Below are 14,237 nucleotides of genomic sequence, written 5' to 3'. Positions count from 1 at the left end.
GCCCCGTAATTTTCGTGGTGGCGTAGGAAAACAGTCGATATTCCCTTAACTTGACAAATATTAGCGGGAGAAAAGATAGGGAAAACGTATATTCCCGGGGAATTTAGTCTGGACGAGATAGGCAAATCTGTCTCAAGAGGGGAGGGGGGGGGGGGGCTGGAGGGGAATGCCCCCAAATGGGGCGCAACAAAACCACGAAGATGAAACGGGACACTGGAGAGAGAAAGTGATGGGCCGCCCCAATTCGCATCTCCATCTCCGCTATGCCGGGAAAACAAGGAACGGGGGGAAACTAGACTGCTTAACGGACCTTGTAGACTCTTCGGTCCGTTGAGGAAAATAAATAAAACGAACTCGCCTATTCTCGGACTGTTTAGCCTAGACTATTCAAAAAGATTATTTCTTTATACGTGACTTGGTACCGCGGAGGGTTGATAGAGTATGGGTGTAGTCTGCGTAATTGGTTCACTTACGCGGGGGGAGGTTGCTCCGTTTTCTTAGGGCGTAACGTTTTTCGGGAGTGATTGAACCCCGACGTCTTGGCTTCCTTTTGAATGAGACGGGGTTTTCGGGGTTCTTGCCCCCACCCCCTCCTGCCGACTGTAGTCCGGCCTAACTTATTGATTGGCTTTTTCTCTTTCGGTTTTATGACCTATTTGAACCTCTTTTGCTCTTTGGCTGATGTTTTCTGATTCAACTTGATATTGCTTTATTACTAATTTTAATTTTAATCGCTATTTTTTCCATATGTTTTATAATTAATTTAATTTTGCATTGGTGTTTCTGTTGTCTCCCGCTTAAAGGGAGCATAAATTCTTTTGAAAATTGGGGGGTAGTGGTTTTTGGTGGTAGGTCAGAAATTTAACCAAAAATACTCATTTCACGTTCAGCCAAATCAGTGCTGTATTTATTTACAATTAGAATAATAATAATACTATTAATAATACCAAAGCACCACCGTAGGCCCAAGTCATCTAGCGACTTATAATGCCTTTAAACAGGTGGCCGGGTTACGATACGTAGGAGGGTGGTGGGAAAGCATTTCATGCCACGCTAGCCAACAGCTCCCTACACTCGCTATTACCGTTAAACTCCGTACGGGAAGGAAATTCGTAAATATTTTAAATGCAAGGTTGGGCCATTTAAGATATTTTAATTATTTAATTATTTAATTATTATTTAATTATATTCAATAGCCTTATCTTTAGCAAACCAATGAGATACGTCAGGGCCCCCAGAGGTCCTATAATTCCTATAAAATCCTATATTTTCAAAAATTTCCTATAACATCGTATATTTTTAGCAAAATCCCTAAAAAGTCCTAAAAAGTTCTATAATTTTGATATTTTGCCCATTTCAAATCCCGCCACTCTGTTAAATTGCTCGATGTAGCTATAGGATAAATTCCTATACCAAGTCATTCTATTCTATACTTTTGTTATTGTTAACATGGTTAGCTACTAGTATATTTTTGTGATGAAATGGTTCAATAGTTTCTATTTTTCAAGTGAAAATCAAAGATTTATTTATCAAAATATACATTTTGTTTTTAAATGCATAAAGTTAGTAAATGAAATAGCATTTTATATGACTAAATATGCTATAATTTGAAAAAATAGTCCTATAAAGTCCTATATATTTAGAAATATAATCCTATTTTCCCTATAAATTTTTTTAAGATTTAAGTGGTTGGGTTGATATATTTGTTCAATCACTAATTAGGTGGTTCCTTTTCGCCTGTTCTCGGACTAAAAGTGTACTCTTTTTACCCTAAAACGTTTTATTCGCCTGTTCCGGAGATGAGAATTACTGTGCCCCATAATCTATGCGCTTGTTCCTTCAGGTGTAAAGGTGTAAATCGGATTTGGTCTTTAGCTAGCCAAAATTAATCTGCTAAAAGAACACAGGCTGCCATTTTGCAATAAGGTTTTTACTCCGATTCGAACTATTCGCCACCACAGAACCTACCCTACTCCGAAATCCCTTAACAAGCGAAAACAAATCACCTAGCGGCCAAAATATTAAATTATTTGACCACACTTTAAACTCCCTTTAATATTAAGGAATTATTTAATGAATTCGTTGTTTATATCGTTGTAACTTATGAAGAAATATTTGACTTTTGTAGAGACGTTTACGGATCTGATCGCAGTCAGCGAGAATCAGACGCTGACCCTATTCGCAGACGTGTACAAGGCGATGGAGCCCTCGGCCAAAGGTCTCGTGTCCGAATTCTACTCCAACCTGAGTTCGTACGTGGCCGGGGGCCTAGACTTCAACGTGGAGGAGCGAGTGGACCAGTTCTTCGACAACCTTTTCCCGCTCGTCTATCACCACGTCGTTAACCCCAAACTCAAAGACATCGGCGAGGATTTCAAGGTAGGCACCACTCTCTCTCTCTCTCTCTCTCTCTGGTTCTTTGGCACACGCTTGGCGCCGCTGATAGATGGAGCAGACAGTTTTTTTTCATCAAGATAACTAAATTTAGACTACCCCGACTCTCGTTTATTTTATTTACTGAATTTTGCAAAAAATTTTATTCGCCTGAATGTTTCATTCTAGAATATCTTTTCTTACGGCAAATTTTTATTGCCTAAGATATTCTTAAAGGCCTAGGTTTTCTTCTACCTGTCCCCCTTTAAATTAGGCCAACATGTTCAGCGGTTGGCCTACCACCAGGGTATTTGTGCTCCACTAAGTTAATTTAAAAGGGGACAGGCAGAAAACAAAAAGGAAACGTCGGGGAATTTTAAGAATTTGGAAAGTCTAGAAATTTAAATTTATTTTGATATTCTTAAGCTAATATTTGTAAATGTAAAAAAATGTATTTAGTTAAAACATTAATATTACTAAAATATAAGCTGAAGTAAAAAAACAGGCATACTTCTCAACTCACCCCTACAACTCCGTAAAAATTTTGCATAACCTTTTAAACACCCTGTATAAGGTAAAACAATTGTCTAATTTTAACCTTAAAGGGTCAGCGAAAATTTATCATTTTTCCAATTTACCAAAGTTCATTTTTTAGTTAATCACCTTCATTGTATTTTACAACAGAGTACATCTTTACTTAACCCGTTACTAAATTTTGAATTCTTTTGTCGTTGCGTGCGCAGGAATGTCTTCGCGAGACGAGAAACGAGATCCAACCATTCGGCGACGTTCCTCACGACCTTTCGACCAACCTGGAAAGGTCGTTGGGTCTGGCCAAGATCTTCCTTCAGGCGTTGAGTTTGGGAGTGGAGGTCATCAATACGACCGAACACATGGACTTCGGACCCGTATGCGGCAAAGCCCTGGTCAAGCTAACCTATTGCCCGCATTGTCGCGGCGTCGTGGCGGGCAAGCCGTGCGGACCCTATTGCCTGAACGTCATCCGCGGGTGTCTGGCGCAAGTGGCCGAGCTGGACAGGCCGTGGGCGGAGTTCGTCAACGCCCTGGAGCGCGTGTCGGCCGGATTCGTTCGCACCTACTCGCTGGAGGAAGTCACTAGTCGGCTGCACACGGAACTCTCCAACGCCATCATGAACGCCGTCGAAATGGGACCTGATCTAGCCAAAAAGGTGAGCTCGCACTTTCCATTTTCAACTCTTCGTGTAGAGCTTGATCTATTTGAAATATTTTAAATTAAAGGTTTGGCCATGGAAAATAATTTAAAGTTAGAGTAATGACCAATGCAAATATTTCAAATGAAAGGTTTTGCACATTGAAAATATTTTAAAATAAAGGTTTGTACATTGAAAATATTTTAGATTAAAGGTTTGCACATGGCAAATATTTTAAAATAAAGGTTTGCACATTGCAAATATTTTAGATTAAAAGTTTGCACATTGAAAATATTTTAGATTAAAGGTTTGCACATTGAAAATATTTTAGAATAAAGGTTTGCGCATTGAAAATATTTTAAATTAAAGGTTTGCACATTGAAAATATTTTAAATTAAAGGTTAGACCAACCTTTCTAACCACTAGTATTTATCTAAAAATGATTAACCAAAACTCAAAGAATTTGAATCTGTAACTATCGTGGTAACCCTGCTGATTTATCTTATTTTTATTTGCTAATTCGCGTTACATTTAAACGAACTTGTTGCTATGATGATTAAAACTTGACCACTGTGATGGCCAAAGTGAATCGTTAATGAAGCCAAGTATTAAAGGTGAAGGATAGGATGAGAAGTAACCGATACGCTCTTGTTTTTTTGCATCGAGTCGTCTTTTCGTTCTACGGCAGACGGGGATATTTTTCATTCCAATTAGTTCATTCATCAGCTCCTAGGCTGCTCCCTGGTCATTAAAGAACTCTCCTTCGCCCACGGAATGACTTGCAGCGCTCGCGCGAGACTTAAAGCAGCCAAGCCGTTTTTTCCAACTGCTATTAATATCCTGCCTTTTTCTTATTCATTTTGCTTCTCCTTCTTGTAGTATTCCACTTTTTTATCCTCGCTTTTGTTTTGATACTACACCCTTTAATCGGTCTTTGGCGTAACTATCGGAATCGTGACTGTCGTTGCTGTTTGCCATCGTTGAACGCCGTCGTAAATGAAATAAACTTGTAATTTCGTTACAAAGAAGCGGGAATTACGTTGCTTTTTAGGGTTCAACCTGGAAAAGTTCGGGAATTTGAAAATGTTAACGTAAGGTCAGGGAATTTGAAAATTGTTCCAAATAATCAGGGAATTTTAAAATAGCCCAAAAAGGTAGGGGAATTTGAAAATGACCCCCAAAAAAATCAGGCAGATAAATTTTTGAAAGATGTATTGAAAATACGTAATCATTATTTTTCAAGATTTTACTTAAAAATGGTCAGGGAAAATTTGCAATTTCTTTAGGCTAAATATGGAAATGTCAGGGAATTTAATTCCTAAAATTTGGTACGAACCCTGCTTTTAAAGGGAAACTTTGGCGCATGAAGAAAATTTGACCGCCTTTCTTGCAATCGTCTATTGAAATTGGGATTGTGGCATTTGAAGTAAATAATCTTGATATAGCGATTGTTCTTTTATGGTGGGTTAACCATATGCTAAATAATGAGTATTGGGATATGAAACTTCGGTAATTCTAAATGTTTAATCATTTAGTACATTAAACTAATTTTTAAATTAAACACGATTATTGGTCGTGATCAGCCCCTTGGCATTCTTGTGACGTCATTATCGTATCGCTCTAGTGGTAGGCTAGTTTTAATTCTTTCCTCACATTGCACTATGCCGACCAGTGTTGACCCACTTCAGGGAATTTTAAGAATTTGTATAAATTCAGGGAAAGTCAGGGATATCAATTTTATCTTGACACTTTTTGAAGGTAATTTTACTCTAGATCTATGACAAATTCTATTATTATCATTTATTTCCTTAAGAGTTTGGCTAATTTTTTCGACATTGCAATACCCTTTTTACTGAAATATTAGTATTTAAATTTATTAACTTGGGCCTTAAAAAGTCAGGGAAAATCTCATAAAGTGGAATTTGGTGGCAACCCTGCCTTCATCTTATCTAAATTTCGCTTGGCCGAAAACTCGGAAGCACTCATTTCGTGTTTGATTTGCAAGTTCTTGACCCCATGAATTAGGTTCAAAGGGTTTTGCCTCGTTATTTCCTTATTAACATGTAGAAACTAACGATAATAGTGATGACCTGAAGACCTTTCCGGCACCCTCATACGCATTGTCGTCGTAGGTACGAAAATGGGAAACGTTTACTAAAATATAGGTTAAAAATTGCCAGACAAAATCTCGGAAAGTGGTTAGGGAAAACTTGGAAAAATTAGGGAATTTGCAAAGTGAAAAATCCAGTAATAATTCCTGTTTATTGAACGTAAGCGTGATATGTCCCGTTGGGTCCGTCTTGTTGTCTCTCGCTGCTTGGCGATCTTTTGCTTGGAAATCCGTTGGCGTCTGGAAAACGGTATAAATGGCATTCTAATGGTCTCTGCGGATTCCTTTCTTTCGAAATTCGCGGAAGCCGCTCTCCTCTGTTGTACATTGTTGTGACTGTAACTCCTTCGCCCCTCCAGAGTGAACTTCCCCGCTAAGCCTCGGCTGCATTCTACTCCCCCCCGTCCCCCCTGACTTTTTTTTCCTCTCTACAGAAATCGATGGTATTATGGCACGAGTGTTACGACCGCTCTCAACGCGCATGCAAAAATCGGAAAGCGAGCAACGGAGTTGATGAGATTTTTTCCCTCTCTTCAAATCTCCAGATTCCTTTTATAAGCGGCCTTTGTAATCTTTCCAATTGAAATTTTCCGTATGAAAATCCTTTCTATTTGGAGAGCATTTCCATATTAGAGACTTGTATGATTCGTTTAGGAATATATTAACTCCCGAAAATTAGCTTTTAATTTTGAGAGAACGGTTAAAGGTCAATCTGGATTGGAGTTCGTTGTCCGTTGACTTATAGGAATAGTATTTACGAGCGGACATCTTAAATTGGCAGAAGTTGAAAATCGCCTCGTTGGCGTATTCAAGCGTAATCCTCGCTTTATTCTTAATGAGACTTCTCCCGCTTTATTATTTTCGATTTCAAAAGAGACGAAAAGTATCAAAATAAAAAGTTTCGCCTTGCAAAGTCGGCGTTTTTTTATTTTGTTGACCCAAAAGTTGGGGGATAACGCAAAATTTTGACGTATTAGATTTCCGCCGTCGCTAAAATATTTTTCTCGACGAGCACCCCAAGATTTATAATTAAAGGATTTAATTCCTATTTTTTGTATCCCGGATAAAGGTCTGCCTAAATTCTTTACGCCCCTCTTAACCCTGGCATGAATATCGTCAATAAATATTAAACTCAAAATATTCTTTTTTTACCCTTCCTCTAAGCAAATAGATTGTTTTCATCAAAATATGCTTGTTTATTTCTAAGCCGAGACATGTTTCAGAAACGTGGATTAAATTTGGGCCAAATATTTATACCACATTGATTGGTAGAAGGCTGATAGCCAGTGTTCCGAGGTGGAAAATGCCAGGTGGACAATAGTGTGGAAAAAAGTGGACAATTCCGTTTTGGACAAAAGTGAATTTAGTGGCCAAAAGTTACCAATAAATATTTTTACCACAGAAAATTATAAAATAATAAAAAAATGTTTTAACACAAAATTTCCGATTTGGGCTACTTAAGGCAAATATATATGCATAGGAATGTTCAGATTCTGATTAGCACCTGCTATTTTTTGGAATAATTAATTTTAACATGGTAAGTTAACTAAGACATTTTTACAATGAACTTCTTAAAAACTTAATCCCAATTACTTTTTTAAGCTTTCAAATGCAATTTTCTTTATTAGCCACTATTTGCCACTTGCGAATGTTCCACTATTTGCCACTGTCGTCGATTTTTCTCCAAAAAGTTGGCTTTTTGGAAACACTACATGTAGCCTGATACGATTAAATAATTATTTGGTAAAGATGCCAACGTTGAAATAAAACTGGGCAACGAAATAATATCCCCGTCTCGGCGAGCTTGTTTTTCCATACGTTGACTCTTTAACTTTTCCTCCAAAAAAGCCACTTTCTGGAATCTCTTCGTATGAAAGGCCGTAAAAGTTCCGAGGTTTTGTGTCGATCTGGGCTAGTTGGATTCAACAATTGCCTTTCCCCTTCATCAAGTCCGCCAGCCGGAATCGCGATTCTGTCCGTGTCTCGCTCGCGTAATAAGATACGATCCTTTTTCCTTCCGGGTGCTTCGGATGATCCGAGCTCCATCTGTTTCTATCAATACTCCCAACATTCTATAAGTATTTGTAAGCTGATAAGTAGATTAAAAGCCGTGACCCGAGGTACGGGCTACGCCCTGGAAGTAAGTGGTGCCGTTACCAGTTCCCGGTGAGTTCGTTCCGAGCCAAGGATCCCCCCAGGGAAGAAACTCGTCAGCTTCTTTCGTTATGAATTTTTTTCCATCAGCACTATGAAAAAAAGCTAGTGTGATACTAGCTCCCTCTCCGGAGAATTTTCGGCGTTCTTTGACCCGTTGGAACCTTACTGGCTTTACGAGCGGTTTTTGTTAACCCCTGGCGACAACATTTTCTCTATTAAAACATCCTGACCGCGGCCAACACGGTGTGTTTGAAGTACCTTATGTTTTTGTTCATTATTTTTCGGGGCTGCTTTTATGTCTCGGATATATTTTTTACCGTGTTTACCCTTCGCTCGCTTTTCAAATTATATCCGATTACGCCTGGAAGGTGCCGCTTCTCCGTAAGGCGTGCGTGGCGGTGTAGCTCGTTCGTAGGGTGTGTGGCCGCTCGAAAACTCTTCTTTTTGGCAGTTGGCGAAATCCGTTTATACCTTATTTTTAAGCTTCTTAGCTCTTCACTTTCGCCCCAAACTGAGTTTCTCCGTTTTTATGTGACGGGATTTGGTCGGGCCTATGTGGCGCACCTACACTCTGCCTCTACTTGAAGGGTGCTTTCGTTTGAAATCGAAGGTTATGGGAGGCCGTCATTTTCTCCCACTGTTTTTTACTGGAGTAGATTATCTCGATTTACTGTGTCGATGATAGTTTGTTCGCTTACTTTATTATTTTTCTGTAAAGTTGGATAACGGTGCTCTCCCAGGGTTCGAAAAAACCCGGTTTTTTCCCCAAGAAGCCCGCCCCAATGGGTTTTTAAGGGGTTTATTCATTTGGGTGTTTTTTTTTTATTTTAGTGTACATTTTCCATATTTGTATTAGACTATAATAATAAATAATAATAATAATACTAATAATAATCAGCTAGGCGAATATCCAAGGCACCACCTTAGGCCTGAGTCATCAAGCGACTTTTAAAGCCATTAATTCAGGTAAAATTGGAAACACATTCACATTACAATTCAGTCTAAGATAGATATTAAAGTGGTCATTGCACATTGAACAAGTTGGTTTTTCATTTAAAATCTGAATTGAAAGTGGGTTTTTTGAGATGGGTGGTCCGGATTTTTGTTTTCGAACCTTGTACTATCATAAGTAAAGTAATAATAAAAAGTGTCACTTTCTAGGGTTTATTGGTAATTTTGTTACCCAATCTTTTTTGCTCGGACATTCTAGCCGAGCGCTGACTTGGACGCGTGACCGATCTGATTAGTATATTTCGCCTTGGCCATATTTTGACACTAGATGGCTCTGTGCTACACTTGATTGATCTGAAAATAATTTGGATGACGGTGTTTGCTATTTCCCATGCTTAAGGCAAGACCCCAGAGGTCCTATAATTCCTTTAAGATTCTATGTTTTCAAAAATGTCCTTTAACACCTTATATTTTTAGCAAAATCCCCTAAAAGTCCTATAAAATCCTATAAATTTGTTATTTTGCCCATTTCAAATCCCGGCTCTCAGATAAATTGCTATAAATTAACTATAGGATAACTTCCTTTATAAAGTCATTCTAGTCTATACTTTTGTTATTGCTAACAAGGTGATAAAAAGGTTAAATAGTTTCGATATTTGAAGTGAAAATCAAAGATTTATTTCACTAAATAGGCCTATAGATTTTTTAGTTAGTTAATGAAATAATTAAAAAAATAATTGTTAAAGTCCTAAATTTTTAGAAATATAATCCTTTTTAGTTCCACATCTATATGTATATATAGAGTGGGACTATTGTTTTCGTTAGAATGTTGTGAAGAGTCGGCGTCGTCCTCGTCGTCGTCCACCTTTTAAACACCTTCCATATCTTTTGAACGGGGTGACATAACCCCGCCGTTTTTTCTAAGAATGCTTAATACGGTTGCCACTATCTGCACAACCAAGTTTCACGGGTTAAATTTAGTTAGCGGCGCTTTGCCAGCCCCTTCTATCCAACCCCCCTTAGACACTTCTAAAAAAAATACGCAGTCTTGCAATTTTGGTTACGATTGACTTTTAAATTTCGTTTAAGTTTTAATCCATATAACCGCTATACCTCTACAATGTGCGCAGGTTTCAGCTCTGTCGTGGAAACAGGGGGCGCAAAAGCCCCCCTTTTCCGATTGTGAGCGTTGATTTACGCACGCTGATTATTACCCAACTGAGTGACTTAAAAATTTAATTTCTTTTTTAAATTACGTATTTACTTTAGCTCTTACGGTTTGCCAGGTTTCGGTGCCCTAGGGCAGCGGTTCCCAAAAGGTGTTCCGCGGAACCCTGGGGTTCCGTAAAAGGGTCACAGGGGTTCCGAGAATTCGCAGCGCGGCCATCTTTGTTTGTGTCAAGAGTTTAAGATGAGTAAAAAAAATGAGTTGGGGTTCCGCCAGAATTAGGTGGATAATTTAGGGTTCCATAGCAAAAAAAATTGGGAACCGCTGCCCTAGGGGAATTAGGGGCCCTTGGGCGCCGCATAAACCACATTCCCGCTGACGTTCGTTTTTGCCTTACGCAGAGTGCGTGATTTACGTATCGAAGCCGCGTATGGCCAGAAGAAATAAATAAGTGTGACACTTAGAGTGCGTGATTTACGTATCGAAGCCGCGTATGGCCAGAAGTAACAAATAAGTGTGACACTTGCTTATCAAAGCCGTGTATGGCCAGATGTAACAAATAAGTGGGACACTCTATTCGGGTGCGATTTGAGATATAACTTTGAAACTGAATGTAGTTATTAGGATGGTCATTGCGGATATTTTACCAGACTTAATTTTAATTTAACGAAGGCTTAGCTTGTTTTGGCCCAATTTTAACGCTATAGCGTTATTAATAGATTAGTTCCTAGTGGATTTGAGATACTGAACCCAAACTTAGAATGCTTAACCCTTATGCCAAGGCTTAGAGAAAAATTTATAATCTTCGTTGGATTTGAAGTATGGGGCTTAAACTTTGCATATAGGTAAAGGTGGTTACGTTTGGCACTATGCTTAACCATATTAACACGCGCCAAGGCTTATAGATCCTACACGAATTTTCTTCGTAGTTTGGACTGGATTTGAGATACGGGGCTCAAACTTTTAATACAGTTAAGAGGCTGAAGTTTGACCCTATGTTTAACTCTTTTAACCCACGCCAAGGGTTAGTGAGCGTATGCGAATTTTCTTCGTAGTTCCTATTGGATTTGAGATACGGAGCTCAAACTTACAATACAGATAAAGAAGCTTACGTCTAACGTTATGCTTAAGCCTTTTAACACGCGCCAAGGCTTAGAGAATAATTAATTAATTCATCCATGTGGAACTAATATTACGGCCTTGGCCAACTTGTTTATTATAACAAAATTGAAGATTTGAGTGGGGGCCTTGTTATGGTTGTTTCTTTACTTATGTTTATACTTATAGAGAATAAATATGTTGAAACACTAGGGGGCTCTGTGGTGATAGCTCAATAACCATTTTGGGTGCTTACGTGGGAAATACGGGATAAAATGTGGGCGCCATTTTGAACGAACGAGGACATTGCTCTTAAGGTTATTGTATTCAGTAAAATGTACAAAAGTAGATTCATTAACAATGGCAGTTCAGAATTAAATTTAATTTTTAAATAATTAAATTTAGGTATGATTAATTTAAAATTTTGTTTACGTTACCGCTTCACTATAGTTATTAATAATGTTGTCAAGAAAATAATCATAAAACGATAAAAAAATCAATTAGATTTAAATCGAAGAAATCAATATTTTAAATTTTCTTAAATAAAAATCAACAACACTGGTTCCCAAACCCTCCGCCATTCGCGTATAGTCGCTTTATACGTACCGTACCATTATAGGGATAAATCCAATTACAGGGAGCTAGATTGTGATGTAGGAAGGAAGCGTGGTTTAAATTCTGTTTGTGAACGGACAGATCGATTGTGAACCGAGCGACGGGGCCCCTGTAAGAAAACAATTCATTCGGGGAAGGGAAGGTATATAACGCCACCTGTACGACGTTTCGGACGAAATTTCATTTTCCTTGAAATGAAAATCGTTCGGGGCCGATAATTCAACTTGTTCAACGAGAAACGCGGGGTTAATTTACCAGCCGTCAGCCCCTCGCTCTTGAAAATCTCTTATTTGTTCTCTGGGCGGTTGATTTAATTTAAGCTTCTCTCCTTCGAGTCTCAAACAAGATAAATATTACTGGGCCCGTCCTACTATTTTCATTTCTCTTCAAACTATACGTTGGCTTTTTAATTTAAATTTGTTTTCATTTTTCCACACTTTTGTTTTTCTTCTGTCGACGTTTTCCCATTAATTTTCCTTGTTTACTTAAACGCTTCCAGGGGAGAGATAAATCTCTGTTGGCTCGAATTTCTTTTTTTGTACGACGAAATCCTGGAAAACATTTCGGTATTAACTATTTTATTCGGAAAGTTAAATTAAACGACGGATTTCTCTAAATAACGCTTAGTAAATGAAACTGCCAAGGATGTATTTAGATAAACGGAGAATGTGTGGGGGAGTATCGTGATAGTTCCGTGATTCCTGGAAGAAAAGCTACGCCCCTCTTTGACTTGCTTCGCGTAATATCCCCCCTTCTGTCGGGAAGTGGGGGAAGACCGTTGCAAAAATACCACTTTTTCGAATATTTTGCATACCACTGGTAAATAGTGGTAAATTGCGGTCAATTGCGGTCAATAGTGGTAAATTTTAAGGATATGTAAAAATTCAGGGGAAAGTCAGGGAATTAAATTTTATCTCGACACTTTTTGAAGGTAATTTTACTTTAGATCTATGACAAATTCTATGATAATCATTTATTTCCTTGAAAGTTTGTCTAATTTTTTCAACATCGCCATAACCTTTATATTTAAATATAAGTCCATTTAAATTAAGTTCTGATATAAGTAAAATCATAAGTAACATAATAACAATGAGTATGACAATTAACGAGATTTACGACCAAACTGATGTTCATAGTCATTGCGTAATCAAGATGTTTTCTCAGCACAGAGCTCTCTAGTGTCTAAAATATGCGCGACTTCCGCTAAGCCGATAGATAGGCGGAATATTAGGCCACGAGCTCATGTTTGTTTATCACGCGTGATTCGCACGCGTGCCACGCGGGTTTAAATTTTTATCAAAAAGTAGTCATCCAAAACGGTAAGTCGCGAGTCCAAGTCACAGCTTGAAGAGAGTATCAGTGCCGAAAAAAGCTTCGGTTAGCAAATTAGCATTAAAGCAATAGGAAGTGTCATACTTATTGTTATTATGGTACTTATGGTAAAATATAAAATGAAAATTTTGGTCTTTAAGCAGCGTTCAGACTATGTGAAAATATTACGTTAGCATCGGTCGTGTCGTTTCGGTTATTTTGGTCGCGTCGGTTCATTCATTTCACTGTTCAGAAAGGAACCAACCTTGCATATAGATTAACATAAAAGGTGATTGTTCATCCAATGAGAGCTCAGTAATAACGGCGGAAAAATTGAAATAATTTTTATCCACCTCTGATTGGTTATAGTATTTCGATGGTTCTAAAGGTCGCCACTACCTAGAGTCAGCGCTGATGAGGCATAAGGCTAATTGTCTGCTATGAACGTTTTGAGCTTTAAACTGAGACGCCATCTAGGCAGTCCTCAACCAAAATGAAAAAATGTAAACGACACGCGCGAAAATTTAAAGTCTCTGTTGTAAGAAATCGGAAGAACCGACACGATCGACGCAAACGTCATATTTTCACATAGTCTGAACGCTGCTTTAAGTCAAGGAAAATTTCTTAAAATAATCAGGGAATTTGAATCTGAATTTTGTGGCAACCCTATTTATTTAAAAAAAAATTATATACTTGAAACTGAGTTCATAAACCCTATCTTAAGAAAAAAAGGCTATATCTGATATTTTTTCTGGTAGAGGCATCCTACAGTATAAAAGATATAATGCAATGAAGAGAAGAATGGTGGTTTCGATACGTGTATGGCTATGATGGCGATGTAACCGTTTTACGATGCCGCTCGTTTGTATCGACTTATCCATTTCGGGGGCCCAAACTTTGAAAAGGGTTCATCGGCTTGCCCCTAGGTGGCGGTATATGGCTGCCCCCTTTATGGCCCTACTTTATTCCCCGACGTAGTTCGTTCTCCGCAATACTTATTCTTTTTGGGCCTTTCCAATGGGATAATCGTAAATTTTGTCACGCTCGTTATGAAATTAATCGCAATTTGCTTCGAGGTACATTAACCAAACTATTTTGCTTTATATATTCAGGTGTATGGAGAAAATGTGGCTTTACCGGTTGGTCCCCCATTCCTCATATTTTATCATTTTTCCTATACTTTCAATGTATTATTATAACTTGCTATAATGAACTATTTTCCCATTTTTCCCTACATTTGTGGAATTGTTCGAGCTTAACCTGTTGCAATTGTCTTTTGATA

The 14,237-nt window shown here is 38.2% G+C and overlaps 1 protein-coding gene across 1 annotated transcript in view; it reads left to right on the top strand.

Annotated features, from left to right (window-relative positions):
- Positions 1-14,237, top strand: part of dally (division abnormally delayed protein) — a 184,744-nt gene that overhangs the window by 72,625 nt on the left and 97,882 nt on the right. Inside the window, exons 3-4 of the mRNA XM_090168777.1 lie at positions 2,129-2,379; positions 3,117-3,563. Of these exons, the coding sequence (XP_090024903.1) occupies positions 2,129-2,379; positions 3,117-3,563 (698 nt within the window). The remainder of the gene's footprint in view (positions 1-2,128; positions 2,380-3,116; positions 3,564-14,237) is intronic.

Source organism: Leiobunum rupestre, chromosome 3 (assembly GCF_980474605.1).
Source record: "Leiobunum rupestre chromosome 3, qqLeiRupe1.1.hap1, whole genome shotgun sequence".
Lineage (NCBI taxonomy): Eukaryota > Metazoa > Arthropoda > Arachnida > Opiliones > Sclerosomatidae > Leiobunum > Leiobunum rupestre.
Note: the sequence above shows the minus strand (reverse complement) of the source record. Positions and strands in the feature narration are given on the sequence as shown.